At 41.5% G+C, this 22367-nt stretch overlaps 1 protein-coding gene across 1 annotated transcript in view; it reads right to left on the bottom strand.

Annotated features, from left to right (window-relative positions):
* Positions 1 to 232: 232 nt before the first annotated feature.
* Positions 233 to 22367, bottom strand: part of ANGEL1 (angel homolog 1) — a 55538-nt gene continuing 33403 nt past the window's right edge. Inside the window, exon 11 of the mRNA XM_030031324.2 lies at positions 233 to 272. Coding sequence (XP_029887184.1) covers positions 241 to 272 — 32 coding nt within the window. The 3' untranslated portion in view covers positions 233 to 240. The remainder of the gene's footprint in view (positions 273 to 22367) is intronic.

Below are 22367 nucleotides of genomic sequence, written 5' to 3'. Positions count from 1 at the left end.
ATTGCACAGAAGGTACACTACTGGCTTGTCAACAGCCATTCTTCATAGTTATCAAGTTAGGACCAGCTCCATCTGACATGCTGAGAACATTATAAAAAAAAAATTCTAATCTTAGAAATGACCTATAAACTTCAGTGTGTGGCCAATATATGTCGCCTCAGGTTTCTGGGGTGAAGCAGTCACAGGAATAGGTCAGCATCCATTCAAGCACTTCCAATAACATTTTCATTGTCTTCTCCATTAGTACCAAGGGTTGTGTATATAGGCAGGCCCTGCATAGAGAAAGCTGAGACACATAGTAGAAGGAAAGCTGGTTAGAGGTGCTTAAACCAGTGTGTACTAGAGGTGCTCAGGTCAGTGCTTACTGGAGGGTGATGAGAGCTGTTCAAGTCAGCAGTAAATAGCTATTTGGTACGAGGGTTACAGCTGGAGGTCAACTGGAGAGATGTAATTGCGTCCATACCTGCTGCGCTTGATGGATTGATAAAGGTAAAATATGTGGGGTTACAAAGCTATCTGAGTTCTGCTTGGTGGGCAGCTTGTGATGATCCCTGAGAACAGTTCTGCTGACTCAGAAGACATGGAGCCTGGCCTAAGCCTAAGCCTGGCCTTGAATACTGCAAGCACTAGCTACTAATTGCTGGGTCCTCTACCCCAGTGTGGGTGCCAGGAAGAAGAGAGCAAGAGAGGCTACCTGCAGAGCAGCACCTTCTGGCAACTGGAACAGCAGCACTGCTTCTGCATTCCTCCTGCTTGAGTACTGCCTCAGCCTGGCTGCAGGAGCTCATGATTTGGCTGCTCACTGGAGGCTTTCACAAATCAGGCCCGTTGTATTCTCTCACTGTGTCTAACAGGAACTAATGCCTGAAGCCACATTGGTCTTGAGAACAGAGATGAGCCAGAGTTGCAATAAGCACAGTCTTTTTCCAAAAGCAGGATGTCTTAACATGAGGCTTGTTTCAGAACCAGCTGCATTGCATTGGCTTCCTGGAAGAAGTGTTTTCAAAGGTTTTTGACCTTTCTTTCCTATTTGGGGACAAAAGTGTTTTAATCATATCATCCAACACCTAAACATGAACAGATTCCCACTCCCAAGTTTGAGAGCCAGAAGTATAATTTTAAAATAGCAAGCAGCTGTCTTTGAGACAAGGCAAAATGACATGAGTTGCCAATGAATAGCCAACATCAGCAACAGACAATACTCACTTGTCCATAAAGCTTTACATTTTAAATTACAAGATAAGTCTTTGCCTTGGCGGTGCTCTGAGAGACTCTAGATATGCTTCTGACTCCCACTGTTGTCCTACTGCTGGAAATGTAAAAGCCTGAAGTTAACACCCAACCTGAGCTCAAGTGCTCTTTTTTAACATCTTCGTGCTGAAAGTCTCTGCTGTTGGCCTGCTGTAGGTTGATTACAAGTGCCCTCACAATGATTATTAATGTTATGGTGGATCAAATTTATTTGCATGAAAGCTCTGTCAAGGTTAAAGACACCAGGGATGAGTTTGAATGGGTATGTTTAAAATGGACACACAAAGGAATTTGGAGGTGCCAGCTCCATATGCCCTTCTTACCCCATAAAAACAGCATCTGCAAGAAAGTGGTCATAGATTATATAAGAGATGTCCTCTGAGAAATTACCTTTCTACCTCTGTTTTTGATACTGAGACAACTTCACTCATGTATTTTATGTTCCAACAAAAACATAAATTCTGGATGAAGAAGAGTCACAACTTCCTCCCTGCTGTCCTAGGGCTACATAAACAAAAAGAGAAAGGAATGACAGAAAGCTTCCCTTGAGGACATCCTTCAGAAGGGTAAAGATGTGTTAAAGATAAATGTACCAAAGTTTTCTAGAGCTGAGAGAGTTTGGCACCTCGGGAACTCTTGGAGAGGTGTCAGATGCTCAGGATTAAGATTGGTATGTAAAAAGGAGCCAGGAGGGCCTGGAGACAAAGAAATGCACATTAAGACAGGCAGAAGGATGCTCTTCCTAGTTCTGGTGTTTGTTTTGTTGGGCACCACTCATCTAAGGAAGGCAAATACTTTACTGAGTACATAGAAGGATTTAGTGGGTCTGAGGTGCTGATTCCTCAAGCCCAGACACTTCACATGCCCAGTCCTGCGAAAGAGACAGAAAGCCCCACTCACTGTAATTAACCCTCAGGATCTCTTAACAAACAGCAGTGACATGCTTCTGGAGACAACCTGCACAATTCCATCAACTGGGCAGGGGAGACAGTGAAAAATTCACTTGGAGAGCATCAAAGTGTGTGGACAGTCCCCACACATTTTGGAGGAGCTGGCTCTTTGAGATCTAGCTGTTGCTCAGTTAGATGGGTCATAGAAACAGCTCTTAATTCCCCCCAGACAGAAGATTAGGATACCAAGCAATCACTTTCAGAAAGATTCAGGACCTTGCACTAATTCAGTTTCTGCTGTTTATTCTGCACGGAGATCTCATGCAAAACTCTCTGCCCTCAGTGTGATACAGCAATATAAGTTCAGTCACATGAACTCACTCATAATCTGACCTGGCAAAAAGGGCAATTAAATTGCTCAAAACCAAAGAATTGTAAAAGTTAGGGGAAAATCCTTATATAGTTGATTTTATCAACATTGTTTACACAGCTTTCTAGAGATGGCTTAGCTACATGAAGTACAAATAACCAAATAATTTATATGACAGTAGAACCCACACTTTCACTGAATCACGTATGCAGGGAATATTGATCAATTCTCTCCTCATAACAAAATAAACCTGACACTGCTCTCATCCATGCAGAAATTGCAAAGCAGGAATTGTGAATTTCTCTGTAAACTGAAAATCAAACTAATTCAGCAGAAACATTTTGTTACAGCACATCCAATAAATATATTATAGATCTTACAAGAATAAGGATTCACTTTCATATTCATACTTGGCATTTGTTTACTAAGTCTTTGAAATTCCTCAGAATCTGATGAAGCATGGGCTGGATAAATGGATTGTGAGGTGGACTGAAAACTTGCTGAACCGTCAGGCCCAAAGGGTTGTGATCAATGGCACAAAGTCCAGCTGGAGGCCTGTCACTAATGGCATATGCCAGGGGTTGATACTGGGGCCAATAGTATTTAACATCTTCATTAATGGTCTGGACAATGGGACAAAGTGCACCCTCAGCAATTTTGCAGACGGTCCAAAATTGGGAGGAGTGGTTGGCACGCCGGCTGGTTGTGCTGCCATCAAAGGGACACTGACAGTCTGAAGAAGTGGACCAAGAGGTACCTCATGAAATTCATCAGAGTGAAATGCCAAATCCTGCACCTAGGGTGGAATAACCCCATACACAAGTACAGGCTGGGGGCCACCCAACTGGAAAGCCACTCTGAAGAAAGGGATCTAGGGATCCTGGTTGAACATGAGCCAGCAGTGTGCCCTTGTGGAAAAGGTGGCAAATGGCCTCCAGGACTGGATGAGGGAGAGCATTGCCAGCAGGTTGAGGAAGGTGATCCTTCCATTCTGCTCAGCTCTGGTGAGATCCTACCTGGTGTGCTGTGTCCAGCACTGGGGTCTCCAGCACAAGAGACATGAACATAGTGGAGCAAGCTCAGAAAAGGGCCACAAAGATGTTTAAGAGATTGAAGCACCTGTCATACAAGGAGAGGTTGAGAGAGGTAGAATTGTTTAGCCTGGAGAAAAGAAGGCTCAGGGGGGATCTTACTAATGTGTATAAATACCTGATGGGAGGAAGTAAAGAAGACAGAAACAGATTCTTCTCAGTGGTATCCAGTGACAGGACAGGAGGCAATGGGACACTGAAACACAGGAAATGCCATTTAAACATAAGAAAATAAAGGTTTAGTGTGACTGTGGCCAAACACTGGAACAAGTTGTTTAGAGTGGTTATGGAGTGTCCATCCTTGGAGATAATTCACAAACATGACTGGACATGGTCCTGAACAACCTGCTCAAGCTGACCCTGTTCTAAGCAGGGAGCTTGGTCTAGATGACCTCCAGAGGTCCCTTCCAACCTTGTGAATCTCCACTGGACTTTAGACTCCTACCTCAAAATCTATTGCTTTCTGTAGGTAGTAAGCTCCATGATGTGGCCTAAGGAGAAGAGACACAAGAGATACTTAGAACATAATATTTCATCACAACTTTAATCAATGGCTATGTATTGTTCCATGTATTTGTGTATTCTGACTGATGCCTCCCTATGTATTTTTGTATGCATGTAAGCGTTCAGCAGTGTTCCAGATTTGATTTGTTAAGCCATCACAACCTCGTACTCGCCGAGTAGCAGAACACTAAATACCCATATAATGTTGATATCTAGCTAAGTTTTTGTCAGTTCTGATCTCACTGCACTCTTGGAGGTTATTCAGAAACAGAAAGAGGCAGATACAACAATAAAGGAACATTTAAATCAGACTGTAGTTTGTAAATTGGGTAGAAATAGCCCTTCAGCTACTTTGACATGTTATTTTGCCACTGTAAATCTAAATAAACCAACATTCTGCAGGGACATGGGTTAGTATTTTCACTAACTGATCTCTTCTTTTTTCTTCATTTTCATGTTTCCCATTTCCAGCAAACACAGTACTATTCTAAGCCAAAATGCAGAAAACTCGAGCCACTTACAAGCTAAGTGTCTCGTTAGGCTGCTATCACTGGTCTTTTTGCTAACCACATATTCAAGTACACATTTCCTCAGTGCCTGCCTTTGTGAGATTGGTTTTTATTATCAATGGACCCAATTCAGTATTTGTTTCTCTTTCAGTCCATAGAATGTAAAAGCCCCAGTAACACAATGGGGGAGGTGAATAAAAACAGACAGTGGATCTTTACTTGTCATCACAGACATGATCTACCCTCTGGGTAGACCTTTCATGCTTGGAAAAGCCAGATGGAAAGGCTACCTCCATGTTAGTGGAAGTAAAAAAGCCAAATGTCTGGTGACTACAAAGAAAAAGGTTCTTTGAGATGGGTCTTCAAATGAAACATTTCCCTTCTTTGGCTAAACCAGAAGAAATATGCTTACCTACAAGCAAAATTCTGCAAAATTCACCCAACGAAGAGAGCAGAGATGGAAGATACAAGAACTGTACTGGGTCAGACCAAAGGTCAGTCTAGCCTGACAACTTGTCTCCTACACTGCCTAATAGTTACTGAATGTGCAGTCCCAGAACAGACTTAACTCTGGAATGGTTAGCCTGAACAGAGACATCTAAACAATTTCTCTTGAAGTCTGTGCTGCTATAAACAGAGACCAAGGACAGATACCTAGGGAAAAGTGTAAGAATAAGGTAGTGCTACATCCTGTGCATGGTCTAACTTTCAAAGTAACGAGCTATGGCTTGTGGAAGATATTCTAGGCTATATTACATACACTGTGACTTTAAAGGCATTAACTGCAAAGACAGGCATTTATGTATTTAAAACAGATCAACCAACAGCTGCAATATCCTCTTCCATTCCAGATCCCACTATGATCATAAGCCAAGTAGAGCAAATGACAAGCATGCTGTGCTTATACACCTGTAAGGAGTTCCCAGCCTGCAGTGAAAACTGGAAAGCTGCCAACAAGAACACAGTGAGCCCAAACCTATCCCAAAGCCTCAGTAAGAAGTATGAACCTGAGTAATTTGTGCAACTGTAGTTGGTACTGGATAATGTTGTCAAAGACTGGCTGCATGGTCTCCTCCCCTGATGGATGGCACCTCGACTTTGGGAGGGCCACATCATCCCTGCAGAATGGCTATGCAGAACACTTACTGCTCCCTGCCTGCAGCAGCACAGGCAGTGCTTTTGAGCAGTGACTGGGGAGCCAGCTGAGGAGAAGAAAGAAGGTTGAACCACACCTGAAGTGGGATTTCCTCTCCACTAAGCAGCGGTCCACAGAACCCCTCTATTTGAGAGGGAGAGGTAGATGGCCATCATACTCCTCTTTCCATCAGAGGACTCTGCAAGGCAGGGAAAAGCAAACTGGCCAGCCACATATGTCTGTGGATACAATGCAATTCTCTGAGTACTCTGTAGGGTAACTGGAGAACTGACACATACCCATCTGTCCTAATTTTGTGAGAAACAAGATCTGAACCGTGTGGCCCACCAGACCATGGTGGGAAGCAGGCCCAAGAGGTAAGCCTGAATTTGCAACCAGAGAGATCTTGGAAAGCTCCTGGAGCAAACACCCCAGAGCCCACTGGAGAACATGCTTTCCTCCATACTCTACCCCAGATGACCCCCAAAGTCAGTGGTAGGGTTGGTAGTGCGTTCTGACATAAAGATCTCTTCAGATCTCTGAAACAGGGCATACTGCTCATGAAAAATGATTCTTCTCCCAGTTTTTTCAAGAATTGAGCCTTCATCTTCTTAAATGTAATATAACACTACTTGTTGGTCTGCCTGCGTGAGGCATAGAAATCCTGATTTTGCTGTGGGGTTATCTTTTCACCAGAGAAACTTTCAGACTTCTCACTACACAGGTCAATGACAAGCACTGTTTTTTTAGAGTCTCAGGTTTTATCTCACTGGATCTTCAGGGAGCCTGAAGGAGTTTATCACAACTGCAAAAGACTGCAGCAGAAAGGACAAACACTTAAATAAGAGAGGCTGCTAGAAGACAGGAGGGGTTCAGCAAGGGTAGATTGCAACAGAAATAGGACAGCTAAAGAAAATAACATATTTCAAGCCAGGAGAATGATGGAGAAAGGAGCAGCAAATACAGAGAGATGAGGGATGGCAGCTAATGGCAAACATGAAAGCATATACAAAGAAGCACTTCTCACCTCTGTGCCTGGGAATATCCTCCTAGATGCTATGCTAAGGCACATGGAGGACAGGGAGGTGATTCAAGACAGACAGCATGGCTTCATGAAGAGCAAGTCTTGCCTGATCAACCTAGTGGCCTTCTGTGATGGAGTGGCTACATCAGTGGACAAGGGAAGAGCTACAGATGTCATCTATCTGGACTTCTATAAGGCCTTTGACGTGGTCCCCCACAACATCCTTGCCTAAATAGGAGACATATGGATTTCATGGATGGGACTGTTCGGTGGATGAGGAATTGGTTGGATGATTGCATCCAGAGGGTAGTGGTCAATGGGTCAACGTCCAGATGGAGATCAGTGACAAGTGGTGTCCCTCAGGGGTCTGTATCGGGACCAATACTGTTTGATATCTTCATCAAAGACATAGACAGCAGGGTCAAGTGCACCCTCAGCAAGTTTGCAGATGACACCAAGCTGAGTGGTGTGGTTGACATGCCTGAGGTACCTGGACAAGCTCGAGAACTGGGCCCATGTGAACATCATAAGGTTCAACAAGGCCAAGCGCAAGGTCCTGCACCTGGGTTGGGGCAACCCCCAGTATCAATACAGGCTGGGGGATGAAGGGATTGAGAGCAGCCGAGAAGGAGGACTTGAAGGTACTGGTGGATGAAAAGCTGGACATGAGCCGACAATGTGCGCTCGCAGCCCAGAAAGCCAACGGTATCCTGGGCTGCATAAAAAGAAGTGTGACCAGCAGGTTGAGGAAGGTGATTCTGCCCCTCTACTCCACTCTGGTGAGATCCCACCTGGAGTACTGCCTCCAGCTCTGGAGTCCTCAGTACAGGAAAGACATGGACCTGTTGAAGTGGGTCCAGAGGAAGGCCACAAAAATTATCAGAGGGATGGAACACCTCCCCTATGAGGACAGGCTGAGAGAGTTGGGAATGTTCAGCCTGGAGAAGACAAGGTTTCAGGGAGACCTTATTGTGGCCTTTCAATATTTAAAGGGGGTTTAAAAGAAAGATGGGGACAGACTTTTTAGTAGGGCCTGTTGCAATAGGACAAGGGATAAAGGTTTTTAAAAAAGGGTAGATTTAGACTAAAGTAAGGAAGAAATTTTTTACAATGAGGGTGGTGAAACACAAACAGGTTGCCCAGAGAGGTGGTAGGTGCCCCATCCCTGGAAACGTTCAAGGTCAGGTTGGATGGGGCTCTGAGCAACCTGATCTAGTTGAAGATGTCCCTGCTCACTGCAGAGGTGTTGGACTAGATGACCTCTCAAGGTCCCTTCCAACCCAACTATTCTATGATTCTATGCTTCTACGTTGCAAGTGTTCTCCATACTTTGAGAGCCTTTTAGTGGTACAGGATTGTTCAGGACACACTGGAGGGCTTTGCAGCAGTGAGAACGAATCTTCACTTCAGACTTTTGTGGCTCCTTCTGCATTGGATGCATCTGGTCCATACCTGGAACGAGAGCTTCTGGTTCCATTTTTTCCAAAGGATTTCATACATGGTTCACACATACCAGAATCACCCCGTAAGATGAACCAGCATGCAGTAAATGAGCGCAACCAGATCTGCTTTAAAAGCACACTACTGCTCAGAAACAAAGCACTAAAGTAGATGCAGTCAATGTTTGTTTAAGGCCACTGTCTCTATCTCTGCAATCATTTGTGGATCAAGTCTCAATGAGAGTGAAGACTGAATATCCATCTTTGAAGCATTCTGAAGCTGTACTCCCCTAGGACAATCCAGTTCACAAATATGAGGACAAGGAACTTGGAGAGTTCACAGTGTTCTTCCTATGGCATCTGCCTGGAAAACAGACTTCAGGAGATCAGGCGATTGCTGCATGACCTCCCAGGAAATGTGGTTGCCCTTCGAAATGCCTTGTCTATCACAGGAATCACATTAACAATACTGACACACTTGCCTATACTTTAAAAAACAAGTTTTCCAACAAGGAAAATAACAAAATAAAAACAGTAAAAGCTAAAAAAACAACCAAAACCCACAACCACCAAGGAATTATTAGCCTAATAGCTCTGTCTATGCTACGTAGATACCAGTGAGGAATTTTATTAACACTATCTATGCTACATGGAAGGTGCTCAAGTAGCAGCGTATTTACTGTACATGAAAAACTGCTCAAAGCAATGGATGTTTCCATTTTCATTTCAATCAAAAATTTCCTTGTGTAGTGTCACTTCATAAAACCAAAATCCTAGAAAGACTGTATTTAAAAAATGCATAAATGTGACACCTCATGGAATTTGAAATATTTTATAGTTATTTTGTTGTTACAAAATTTTTATTTTTATGCTAATATTTATAAATATTAAAATGTGATTCTTTTTCACCAGTCTAAGAAATTAGTGTTTTGTTGTCAAAAGCCCAGGATTGGGGGTTTCCTCAAAATTTCTACTGTACACAAGGAATCAACACCCAACAACATAACAGGAAAAACAAAGCTGAATGAATACTGCAAGTGCAGAGCTTCTGGCAGGAGGATTACACAGCAGAGGGAGCAGTTGCCCTGTGTTACTTTTTTCCTTCCAGCATTAGCATTGCTGTAGCTGCAAATTATTCTAAGATGAGTTTGTAGATCAGTGTAGTAGTTTTTATTAGACCAAACATGATAGTTGAAAAACAGCCTTCAAGAACAGAAATCCTTTCTGAGTACAGCTGAGCACATACTGAGAACAAGAACTCTGTGTTTACTTAGATAGGCATTGGTAAAGCATCCAAGAGAAAAAGCAGCTGGTAGCTGTGAAGGAGGAACGTTGTGTGCTTCTGTTAAGGGAAAAGAGAGAGAGAATTGCTAATGTGAAACAGCAAGAGTTTGTGGGAAGGAAGCCTATCATTCACTATAAAAACAGTATCTCCGCTGAGTCCACGGTTTATGGTGACAATTTTAGTTCCTAAGACTGTCTGTAGAAAGTGTTTTGAGAACAAGAGATGAGACATCAGGGGTGAACCAACCATGTATGTGTTTGTTCTTCACTAGTTATCTGTGAGAGTTTATTCTGGTATGTAGTCATTGCTTATTTTGACCTATGAAGTTTCCAGGACACCATTTGGTGCAAAGGATGGACAAGGTTACATTCTTGGCACTGAAAATGCAGCAGCTAGAGATGTGAAAGATTGACTCTGGGCAGTATCATTCTTACTAAGAGACAGGACGACACTCCGATACAGAATGTATCCAGAAAAGGTGCTGCAGGTTTCATAGCACTGTGTGTATAGAACCTGCAAGAGAAAATGTGCCCCATGCCTTACGCAATGAGGGTCACTGCAACACAAAACTGTTGTAGCTCACACTATTCCCACATGAATATGGCAAAATCAGCAATAAGATGAGAGTAGGTGGACACATTCAATGATTTTTATTAATATCTGAAAGCAACACTTGCCTTCGTTCCATTTTTTAAATCTTTACTTTTCTAAAAGAGAAAAAAAATAGCAAATTTTCTGTTTGCAGTCTTCTGCTTACCAGACTATATGGTCATACATGTTTAGGTAGACCAAGTGTTAGTCTTAGGTATCTTTTCTTTTACACCCTTTAATTCTTACCAATATAATAAAATTAAACATTTCAGCCTTCCCTTCACTATCTAGTCAAATCAGTTACAGGACTTAAGAAAAGGGTCTGTGCTCAACATGGGTCCCAAAAAGAGCTACTCAGTCATCTATGAAAGTAATAACTCATCAATTTATGATTAAAAATAACATCTGGATTATTTTCAATAAACCAAGACAACTTAATCTGTAATAAGCTGCCAGAAGTCAAGAAAAGTAACATGTAAGAACCAGTTTTATCATAACCACACCACCTGAAGGTAACCTCCACCCTTTTTAGAGACCAGTGAGCTGATAGATGTTGACTGCAGCATCAACTTACTCCAAAGATCCACTTCTTAAGATGGAGGACATCAGTATCCTGGCCAAAACCAGTGCAAGTGCTTTCATGTGTGGCTGCTACCTGTATCTGCCCTGCAGCTGGCCACATGCTCACCATGGATATCCTGTCACATACAGCAAGGGTACTAACTACCAAGAAGTAAAAAATGACTCTACACATTCAGTATTGAGACAGGCAAGAATCACCACAAAAAGTACAAACGGATGACTGGCCAGCACTGTAACCCAAATGACCAGAAACTCCACATGCAAGTAGTGAGGATCTGGCACTTTGTAACAGCTGGTTTCAGGCCAAGTAAAAGCTAGACGTCCATAGGGATGGCTGTGAATTGGCCAGTCTCCATCCACAAAGTCAGAAAGCTGCTGCAATTCAACCCACAAGTGTTCTTGGAATCTGCTTGCTACAGCTTTAAAAAGGTCAAATAGAAGGTGCTCAAAAAAATAGTTATGCTGTGATCACTCTGGCTGCTTTAATTGGGCAGCCAACTCTGCCTTGTGGCAGACAGCTGGGAAATGCAGCTAGTGAGAGACGGATTTGTATCCACACTTAAGCATTTGTGTTTCATGCACATGAATTGTACAACAGGCATTTAAGGGATGGAGCAGCTGCATTATGAGCAGAGATTTCTCTCTTTAATTTGGAGACATGCAGGCTGAGTGGGATACAACTGAGAATTACATCATGAAGGTGATGGAGAAAGTGACAGCAGGACTGTTATTCACCTAAACTTGCAATATTACGATTATGGGCACTCACTCAAACTATGTGCAAGATAGGTTTAAAACAGACAAAAGCAATAACTTTCCTTTACAAACAGAGCAAGTAGTGAATTTCTGGTCATGTGGGACTGAGGAGACCGATAATATCAGCAGGGCAGGCAAAAAGAGCAGGCTATACAATCAGGATTAATTTATGGACAGCAGTTCCAAAACAGGTAAGGGAATGGGCACAAGTGTACCTCCTAACAATCCTAATCCAATGACTGTGGATGCTGGGAAAGAATGAGGGGAATGCACAACATGAAGGGGTCAGGATTGTGTCCTAGCCCCATGTAGTATTGTCTGCTGTTACTGTCCAGGGCAGAAATACTAGTCTAGGTGGGCCACAGGTTTGACACAATAAGGCATTTCTTACACTTTTATGCATGAAGCTGTGGCTGGAGAAAGGAGGCCTGACTCACTGCAGGAAAAGAAGCTGGTGAGGCTTCATCTGTAATTGCTGTCATATCACATACCATACTTGAAAAATATGTGCAGAAGTTATAATGCAATAGGCATACATTTTGAAGAAGTTCTTCTACATGTTAGAGCATGGAAGCTAAATTCAGAATGGTTTCTGTCATATCCCAGTAGCTGTAACCACTGAAGTTTGAGAAAAATTCCTTTGCTGTTTTCCCCTACATAGAGCTCCTGTCCATAACACTCCCTGCTCCTGAAGAACTCAGTGATGGCACTGGGCTTTGTCCCTGTTGTAGTATGGACTTCTCCACAAAACATCCGTCCAAACAAGCTCACCTTATAGCTTCATAAAGGAGGTAGCTAGCAATGACAAACCTGTCCTTTTCTCACAGTATGAGAGCACAGAGTTTTAAAGGAAAAATCTGTCACTTGCTACCATTCAAACACATCCTGACTTCCTGTGAGCACAAGAGATTTCACCTGTTTCCTTCCTTCTTCTTTCAGACCCTGCAGCTGTGACGGATATGTTACTAACACACACAGCACATGTGCCACACATCCCTTTATCTTCCTCTTTCCATTTCTGTACCCCTGAAGAACTGAAAGGAAACAAAGCTGGGCAGAATCATCTGGATGTATCCAAGGCCCAATCAAAGACTCATGAGACCTGACAGATTGACACAGCTACTGCTCCTCCCTGGTATTAAATGCCACCTCTTTTCCCAGAATTTTCCATAGCTACATATGTATTTATATACTATACATCCCAAAAGCCTTCTGGAGCACAGAATTTTCCGTATTACTTTAAGTACTGGCTCAACTGCAGTGGCCACTAATCTAAGTTGACCCAAAAACTTACCCAACTTCATACTACAATGAATGGGCGGGGGGATTTCTGAATATGCTTGTGACTTCCCAGGAAGCCAGATAAGAGAGACTGATCTAATTTCAGTGGATCCCGCTCCTTTCTCAAGTCTGAGGAAATGTCTGCTTCCATTCTCTCCGAAGCCTGCCAGGCCACTGGGAAGACACAACATTTTTTCTTAGTGAGATCTAAAAAATATGACCATACACTAGCTCATTTCTTGGGCGTTCCAAATTAAACCTGAAATCATAGTGTTGTATAACACAAGAAGCCAAGCACTGCCGTGGAGTGACAGAGATTTTATCTAGCTCCTGCTTCAATGGGAACTGGACAGATGGAATTTGTTCATAAGTATTTGATAGCAAGATTAGTTAACACTGATCCAGTAGCCTAGAAAATGAGTCCTTGGAAATTACAACAGAAAAGAACCTATTAAAACCACCCATTTCCTCCACCAGGCATCTTACAGGTGTAATACACTCTGTACTCTTAGAATCCATCCAACAAGTTTGCCTGAGCTAGCAGAGACCTGGGCTGGATGATGGAAGTCCAGTCCAGGACTAGAATCCGTCCCAGTGGAAGTAAACAGCAAACAGTGCCTGTCAACTCTTCTAACACTGAGAGCAATAAATGAGAAAGTTACATTCTCAACACAAGAAAACAGTTGATCTTTGCCAAGGTCAGTTTCTTTTCAAATAATTTTTCCTTATAACTGAGCTATTCATGAGATGACCTCCCTCCAATACCCTAAAAAGAAATAAATCATAAAACCACATGATCCTAAAGTCATTCTGGTTGCGGGAAATGGATAGCCATGTAAAAATATTCCTAAAAACAAACAAACAATGAAATGGAAAATAGAAACAAGAAGACATTAGAGCATGTTGAGAGTAACCAGGCCTTGGCACCAGACATTAAACTCACCCATTGGTATCAGTCACCAAGCAAGAAAGTTACTGCTTACCAGAGGCTGACAGCACACAGAAGTTGCACTGATCAGAAATTATGTCTAAATTTCAAGTTTTATAAATTCTAAGTGAATCCCAGGCCATTTATTAGGAATTGCTTTACTTTTCACTGTCCTGAGGGAAAAAAATTTAATTATGCACATTTTCATTACTAACCACTAGATGTCACTCCTCCCATTTTGTTCTCATGCCTACGACCCCCGTAAAGTTTTTACCCGGGAAAAAACCTAAATAATCACTGTACGGAGAAATAGACAAATTATTAAATATGGCACAAAGCTTTCACAAACACAGCCTCTTTGTAAGCCTGAAGTAAAAAAAAAAAAAATCTAGCTTTCAAATACTCACAGGTCAAGCTGAGACTTAGATTCAGCACCACTTCAGTTGGAGAGGGCGAAAAATATAATCTCCATAGTTCTAAGTACAGACTTATTAACTGTCCAACTAATTTCCAATTCAAACACTAACAAAGTGAACAATTTGGGGTGGAAAGCAACACCTCTTGAGCCTCTGCAGAGTCCATTATACTCCCAGAGTGTGAGCCTTGAGCCCTGCAGTATATGCCTTATATGATATTCCCTTGGAAAACTCATCTTTTTAGTCCACAGCCAGCTAAAAAAAAATCAGCTCTTTGTACTACACCTTAACTTCCATGTAAACCCAACCTTACCTCCAAAATCTGCAGTAACAAATTCTCTCCTCTGTATGAATAGATGGCGCTGTGTGGCATCAAGCACATTCAATATGATACCTACAAAAAAAAAAAAAAAAAGTAATGCATTAGTGAATGCAAAAGTATCATTACTAGGAGATTAGCAAGTTTCAGCAAACCAGGGTGATAGTGAAGAACTGCACTGTAAAATTCTTTAAGGATAGGGCTGTATTTGTCATGATTTGGCTGGGATTCTCTCCAGAATACTTCCTGTGCATTGTTTTCTGGTCCTTGTTTGGCATCCTAATGTGCCAGCTTTCCTCTAAGCAAGGAGACCTATACAGGAAGGAAGCAGAGAAGACAGACTGAGACATTGGTAAAATAAAAGCAGAGCTGTATTCTAGACCACTTTCATATTGGAATGAGCATTTTCTTTTCTTAAAGGCCTATATGTTTTATTTCTGGGAAATACACTGGAGAAAGAAGCCAAGAATAAAGGTCTCACTCACAAATCACCTTGTCCGAGCATCTCCAGCTTGAACAGTCAATTCTGTGGCTCTGCGTCAACCTGGTTAAATTTAGGTCTTCAAAACTCAGTATTTTTTAACAAACAGGAAGTGCACAAACACTCTTGAACTCAAGCGAAGTGCAAACTAGGACACTAGTGCAGCCTCTCTGGTCCTTTTCTTATGCAACGTATAACTCAAAAGTTTTCAGAGGCTTAGTTTGGAGAAGGAAATGATGCCAACTACTACAATACTTTTCAAAAAGTATTATTCTCTCCACAAGCTTTTCCACTTTTCAGTCAGAGAATTGCTCCCCTCTCATGTGAATTTTAATGGAACATAATTCTAAAAATTGCATTTGGAGGTTTTCGGCCATTCTCTACATTTAGTGTTGATATTACTGCTAAGGCAAAGGGTGGGATTTGGCATCAGGAACACACTGCAGCTGCACCCACTAACACTCCAGTTTCCTCACACTTGCCATGCTTTCAAAGATGGCATAGAACACTACAGACTAATGCATTGTGCAAACAAGAAAATGGTTCCACACTGCAGAGAGCACAAAAAAATACCACCATCTTCACATTGTTGTCAGCTATTAAGTTGGGCACAATAGGACTATGAATTAGTAAGCAGGGGAGAGGCGGAGACAGAATCAAGAACCAGGAGATTAACACTGACAAAAAGAATGTACCATTTCCTTAGTAGAGATAAACCCATTTTTTTAATGAAACATTTTATTAATATTCTTCTAATACATTCCTCAATGTATAACAATTCCTCTCAGTCTATGACAAAATAGGGCAAATCGATGCATTCCTACTCTAACTTCAATAAAGAAAAGCAAGATGGAAGTTTGATGCATCAAAATCTTACTTGCATTTCCAACAGTGAAAAACAAACTAAGCGTTTCCTTAGCATAATTAATCCCATTCCAACCAATTCTCTCCAGTCCCCCAAACCTATCTTGTTATAGGAATTAACCCACTTTCCAAAAAATATTGAAGAAGTCTTTCCAGATGCACAGAACTTTTACTCACTATTTATGTAGCCTAGAAACAAATTAAAGAAGGTTGGCTTGCTGCTTAGGAGAAAATTCACATTAAGTCCCTGCTCTGCCAGTGTCTTCCCGTGTGATCTTGGACAAGTCATTCAGGACAAGTTTACACCTCACAGCAGAGAATGATGCAGAGCTCTCTGAGCTGCGGGTTCCAAGCCAGGAACCACATGTGGCACAGCAGTGCTGCACCAGTATGAACCAGAGTCAACGGTGGTACATTCAGGTGTCATTGCGTGGAGGTGGTTCTAAACCAGTTACCTGGCTCACTCCACTGAGCATACTGCTCGAGGTCAGTGATCACACAGTCTTTTCACCTACACTAAAAGCACATGCTTAAGTTGTCTCATTTCTCCTTTTGCAGAATGGGAAGAGTAGAACTGGACAGAACAGATTACCAGAGAGGAAGTAAGGCGGCACAGATCTCTAAAAGCCATGCAGCACTTGAAAGTTGCTTTGCTGCAATAACTTTATCCCAGGCTTCAGGGAAAAAAAAATAAAAAATCTATTACCACTAAGTGACAAAGTTAAAACTGGAAACACTAAGGACCAAGCTGTGAACAAAAAAATGTTCAGGACCAATTTGACTGAGAAAATAATAAAAAATTTCTTGAGGAAATACCTTTGCTCTTGGAAAATGCCAGTGTATTGAAATTTCTTGAAGAAAAATAAATTTCTGCTAAGAAAGGTTACTCAGGTTCAGGAAGGATTTTCTGATCAAACCAAAAGGGAGAGGTGTCAATTCCATAACATACTGACTATCTGCAGAGTCAATGGTAAGACAGACTTAAGTTCAGATCACATACATGAGACTTGGCACGGGGAATTGAACCTAAGGCTCCATGTAAGTTCCTGATGTGGCTAGTTTGGGAGTAGTGACTTTTGTATGTATAATTGAATGCTCACTCCAACCCATATAAAAAAAGACTCACATTATAGCCCAAGGTCAGCATGCCCGTTTGGATGCAAGAAATCTATGTTTAAATTTCTATTTCACACAAAGCATTGCCAGGATTTGAAAGCAGTTCTTCCAAAAACCTAAACAAATACCCTGCTTGTTGTTGTATTCGTTATTCTGGTTCCAGTTAAATCTTTCAGAAGTGTCTGTTCTGTACCAGTGTAGAACAGGAAAAAGGTTTTATGGGATAGAAGCCTGTTTCCTCTCCACCTCTAGAAAAAATATCAGATGAACAGAAAGGAAATTAAGAATTTGATGATAAAAGAACCTTCTAGCTTTATCCAAAAGCTCATTGGAGAAGATAATTAACTTTAAAATCAGGTACACTTATTTTCAATTTATGTTCCACCATTTTTTTGCTAGTGTAATTTCAGGTTTTAACTGAGCTATATCTGTTTAGCACTCATATAGAAGAAAGTTCTCTTAACTCTTTTGTGACTCCTAAAACTGGAGTTTTCCACTCTCTTCAGAAAACAAAGCCCCTTTTCCTTCCCAGCTAAGTAGAATACTTTATACCTGTTAGCTATTCAACTTCCGTTCACTGAAGTTTGATGTGAAACTGTATCAGCCTATGGTCTTCCTCTGAAGGAGATAGCTGAACTTCAGAAAGCATTTCTACTTACAGTTCTTTCACTTAACACCCAGGTATCACGGTGCTTTTTCTGTTCCCTATTTGGATGAACAAATCTTCAGATACCAGTTCTGCACACAACCCCAAACTCTAGCTTTTGGTCTCACACCCTGCCTCTAAGCTGGGGTGGCACAGAGCATGCAAGATGATAGGCTGTTTGCTTCCTTTACCAACCCTGAAACTCCACACCCAAGCCCTCTCCAAGTCCCTGTCATCAAGCAGAGTTATTATTAAGAACAAATTAGAAACTCCAAACAAAACAGTCCAATTGTAAAGTTCTGATCACCATCTATATTCCTCTCCTCGTTCCAGCAAGTCCTAACCTTTCAGCCTTCTTGAGTCCCAGTGTGTGAATCTCCATGTGTTGGATGATGCATGGCTGGTGTATTGACCGTGTGACAGACAGGACGGAGAATGCCATGCCACAATGTGCTGGGTTATGTGACAGCTCAACAGGCCAATGATAAAGGAAGATAAATGCAGATGTTTCACAAATATTTGCAGACATTTGATAACTTGATTGCATCTAAGTCTCCTCTCTCTTAGGTCTGACCTTCACAGGAAAAGTAATCATTATGACTGCACCTGAATAGGAAAATGTGTGGAGTCATTATATCAGTCTCTGATGAAGTCATTCTTAGCTGCCCACAGAATAGGGTTATTCTGGCACTGCTATGCCAGTCAATCTTCCAGGCAGACTAAAGGTTACGTCAGCTTTGCAATCAAATAACAGAAGCTTTGCTGTTATCTTCAGAGATACTCCCGATTAGAGCCAAGGCAAGAGCAGAATTAGGGGCAAAGGTAGAATTCCTGCTCTGGGCAAAGATCTACTGCAGCATACGCATACTGCTCAGCAGTATACTGATCTCATCAGGGTTTTCTGCACAGCAGAGGATTTCATTGCACATAAAGACATTTGTATGAACAGGCTAAAGGCACACAGTTGTGAGCTGGAGAAAACTAAACACAGATAAAGGAAACACCACACAAAAAAAACACCACTTAAAACATGAGTTTCAACCCTCTATCTTTAACTGAAAGCAGCTTTAAAAAACAAAACAAAAACAAAAACCAACAAGCCAAACACTTAAAAAAGGTAGTTCACATAATGTGTAAAAAAGATATTACAAAGAAAACTTCCATTAAGCCACTCTGCTCTGCTGTTCCATCCTGATACACACTATTTCACTCATTTAAGTGCAGTAACTGGAATCCAAGAGGCTGTTTGTACGAGCAAGGGTCATTCATGGAAGCAAGTCAACCTTACTTCACCATCAAGAGAGCCCTTCAAATTGGCAAAAACTCACCCCACCTTCAGTGGTCAATACATTAGGCTACTGATTTTCACGCACAGAAGAAAGGGCCATAAGGGATTTTAACAGGTCATATAGGTTCTCTCCCCACCTCCCAAAGGCAGGATCAACTCTAATTAAATCATAGAATTATTTAGTTTGGAAAAGACCCTTAAGATTATCGAGTCCAACTGTAATAATTCCTGACTGATGGCTGATGAACAATACCTGAAACTTTTCAATTATATCAACTCCATATTTTGCTGAGGCCATTCCTTCCAGTCTTTCACGGTCCTTATGGAAAGTTTTTTCTAATGTATAACCTGAATCTTTCTCATTACATTTCAAACATGTATTAGTTCTCGTCCTATATACCCTAGAAGCGTAAGACATGGCTTTTTTCAGGGACCTTTTATACATCTAAAGACTGTACCCTCTCAGGGTTCTCTTCCCCTAGACTTAACAAATTCAGCTCCGCCACTTATTCCACAAAAAAAGCCAAGGTTCATGTAAATACATTCATAGAACATAAGTACTGTGAATCCAAATTAACACCATATCTCATGTAATGCTTTTGCATAGAGAATTTGCAACTAAAAAACTATACAGGTTTCGTCCCCATCCCTTCAGTGACCACAGCAGCTCTGCTAACCTGTCAGGTCAAGGCCATCCTGGACTCCACCATGACATCCCTCCCAGCCCATTCCTCTCTGCAGTGAGACTCAGCTAGACACTGTAGGGCCCAAGCACAGTCAGGCAGCTGCAGACTTCGCTTCCTGCCCTTCAGCTCCTCACCTCTTCTCATAACTACCACCAGTAGACTCAAGCCTGGCTGAAAATATGTGAATCCGCAGGAAGTTTCCTACAGGTGCAGAGGAATCTGTGATACATAGGAATACAGCTCTCAGGAGAAGAGCCCTCACAGAGTATGTTGCAAGCTATCCAGCATGATACAAAGGCACTGGGTGACTCGATTGCAAAGTTCTGAAAATCAGTTTAAACAAAGTACAGGCACCTTTGAAAGAAGCATTCCAAACACACACAAAATTAAATAGAATTAATATGTAAAAAACACTGATGGAAATTCAGTGGGTTTTGATAATAGCTTCAGAGCTAAATAAACTCTGGGAAATAGATTCAGAAAGATGCTGATTTGTCACATGAGGCTTTTCACTGAGCTCTTTCAGGAATACAGAAAAGGGAACCCACTCCGATACAGTTACAAAAAAAGGAAGTTAGTGGCATAGAGAAGCTTAGGTCACAAAGAGTTAGGCCAAGACAGATAAAGACAGCACAATCCCTGCTCATGCTCTAAGCAACATTTAGTGTTATATAGAATCATAGAATCACTTAGGTTGGAAAAGAACTTTAAGACCATTGAGATCTTAAATGCAGGGTTCCAGTTCACACTAAGAAAATGTATGCTAACTAAACTATGGAAATAGGGGCCGAGAATTGCCATCGAGAACTAGAAATCTCTGGTGAGTGTTTTAATTGCTCCTATGCAAGTTCACATTTGACACATTAAGACATTGCTTAAAGAACAGCCCGGTGCTTTTGAAGATTTTTTTAAAAACAAAATGACAGAATAATAATAAATGATTGGCACAAATTAAAAAATTAAATATTAATCAAAATGTAAAAGACATTAAAAAACAGAAAGTCACCACTATCACTTAATATCCATGTTTACAAAAACAAATTTTGGATCCCCTCCAACAGAGACAAAACTCCCAATTCACCCAGAAAAGCAGAGGAGATAATTTCTTTTTCAAGTGCTCTCTATACCACTTGAATACTTTTATCAAATATTTTATATCTTATGAAATAACTTCTTTATTCAAAGAAGTTCTGACTTGATTTCAATCCTTTATCAATGTTATTTATTCTTTCACTACCAGCAAATCTTAACTCTGTCTTAACAAAACTTCACCCCTTTAAACCATTCTCAGGTGTGATTCACACAGAGTGTCTGCACAGTCTTCCTCTACAGAGCATAGGTAAATGAAAGATTTATAGCGTTATTAAAAAAACTTGAATGGTCTTCTGGTCCCTCATCATCCTAGCCACAAGAATCTGCTGCCAGAAATTAGAGGCAGTGTTTAATGTCCATTACACAGCTTGTGCCACAGGTAACAACATTTGTGGATGAGGAAACACTAGCTGTGCGGAAGAGGCAGGGAAGTCTCTGTCCTCTGTTGTCACCTTAGTTACGTTCAGTCCCCACTGCAGGGACTCACTCAGCATGGCTGTGCTTTACTCTTTCCACCTAAACAAAGTGTAGTACCATGTTATTACCTTAAAATACTGATCCCCTACTGCTGCCAAATTATTTAAAGTGATGGCCTGAAGGGAGGGACACTGCCTAATAATTAACTAATAGAAACTGAAGCAAAAATCCCCTGACAAGCCTTATTTTGAGGCCTACTGATGATTATCAGCTACGTTTCCTCCAACCGAGATTTCAGAATATATTTTAAGGCATTAAAGTTACAAGGATTGTATTTCACTTCTGCTACAACACATTATTTTCATTTTTAGGAAATAATAATCTTTACAGAATCTCTGGCTGCAGGTCAGGATTATTAGCATTTCCCTCTTACAGATGGAAAAGCTGAGGGATAGAAGGCAATGTGAATTATCAGCCGTGAATTAGTGCTGGAGCTCAAAATCAAAACCAGGATCCTTGCTTCTATGGACAGCTGTGCTCAGTTTCAGCTAGGGGAGGCAATACAGCTCTAAAAGAAGCATTTAAAGCCTTTGCGCCCTGTCCTTTCCCCAGTGCTGTTACTGCAAATATAGCTGACACTCGACCAAAATGCAGATGATATCCCACAATATGCCTGTGCACTGCCATCACATGACTGGCACACTTCCAGGCCTGTGTCCGTAGAGGAACTGGGGACCACTGGGGAAGAAAGGACCAAGGACATGGGAAGGTATGAACTATTCTTACAAAATGCGTCCACTCAGGGGCCGTAGACAAATTCCTGCCACAGGCTTTGCCACCTCTTTAGATATAAGGAGTCAACCTCTGCCAGTTTCCACTTGCTCACATGTAAAAGGCAAAGACAACCATAAGAACACTAAAAACCTTACTGAAGTGATAAATCAGCACTGCTCAAGGTCCCCATTCAAGAGAAAAATCCTTATTCAGTGAAGAAGTATATGTTTAAGTATTACAGAAGTCCATGTAGGCTGCATGAAGCAGTGCTGGTGATTTGTTTGGAAGGCAGAAGGAAGAAGCAGGGATATGCATTCAGCCTAATTTTCCTGAAAGGAAATCAACCTTTCAACAATTTGGGCAACGTTGAGTTCAACAGAGATGTTGTGTTCAAGTATTTTGCCCTCAGAAATGATCTTATGTGAACATCTGCCCACAGAGAATTACAGGAAACAGTGGCATTTCTCACTTAAATCTTCTCCCAGACTCGGTAAAGGTTATACCCAGTTCTCAGGACACATCAAATCCCATGGCAACCAGAGCCAGGATGCGTTTTGCTCATTCCCCTCACTGGTGCTGAACAACAGCCCTTTGTTTGGAGTGCTAAACGCAAGCATTTCAAGATGCCCTTC

The sequence above is a fragment of the Aquila chrysaetos genome, chromosome 2 (genome assembly GCF_900496995.4).
Source record: "Aquila chrysaetos chrysaetos chromosome 2, bAquChr1.4, whole genome shotgun sequence".
Lineage (NCBI taxonomy): Eukaryota > Metazoa > Chordata > Aves > Accipitriformes > Accipitridae > Aquila > Aquila chrysaetos.
Note: the sequence above shows the minus strand (reverse complement) of the source record. Positions and strands in the feature narration are given on the sequence as shown.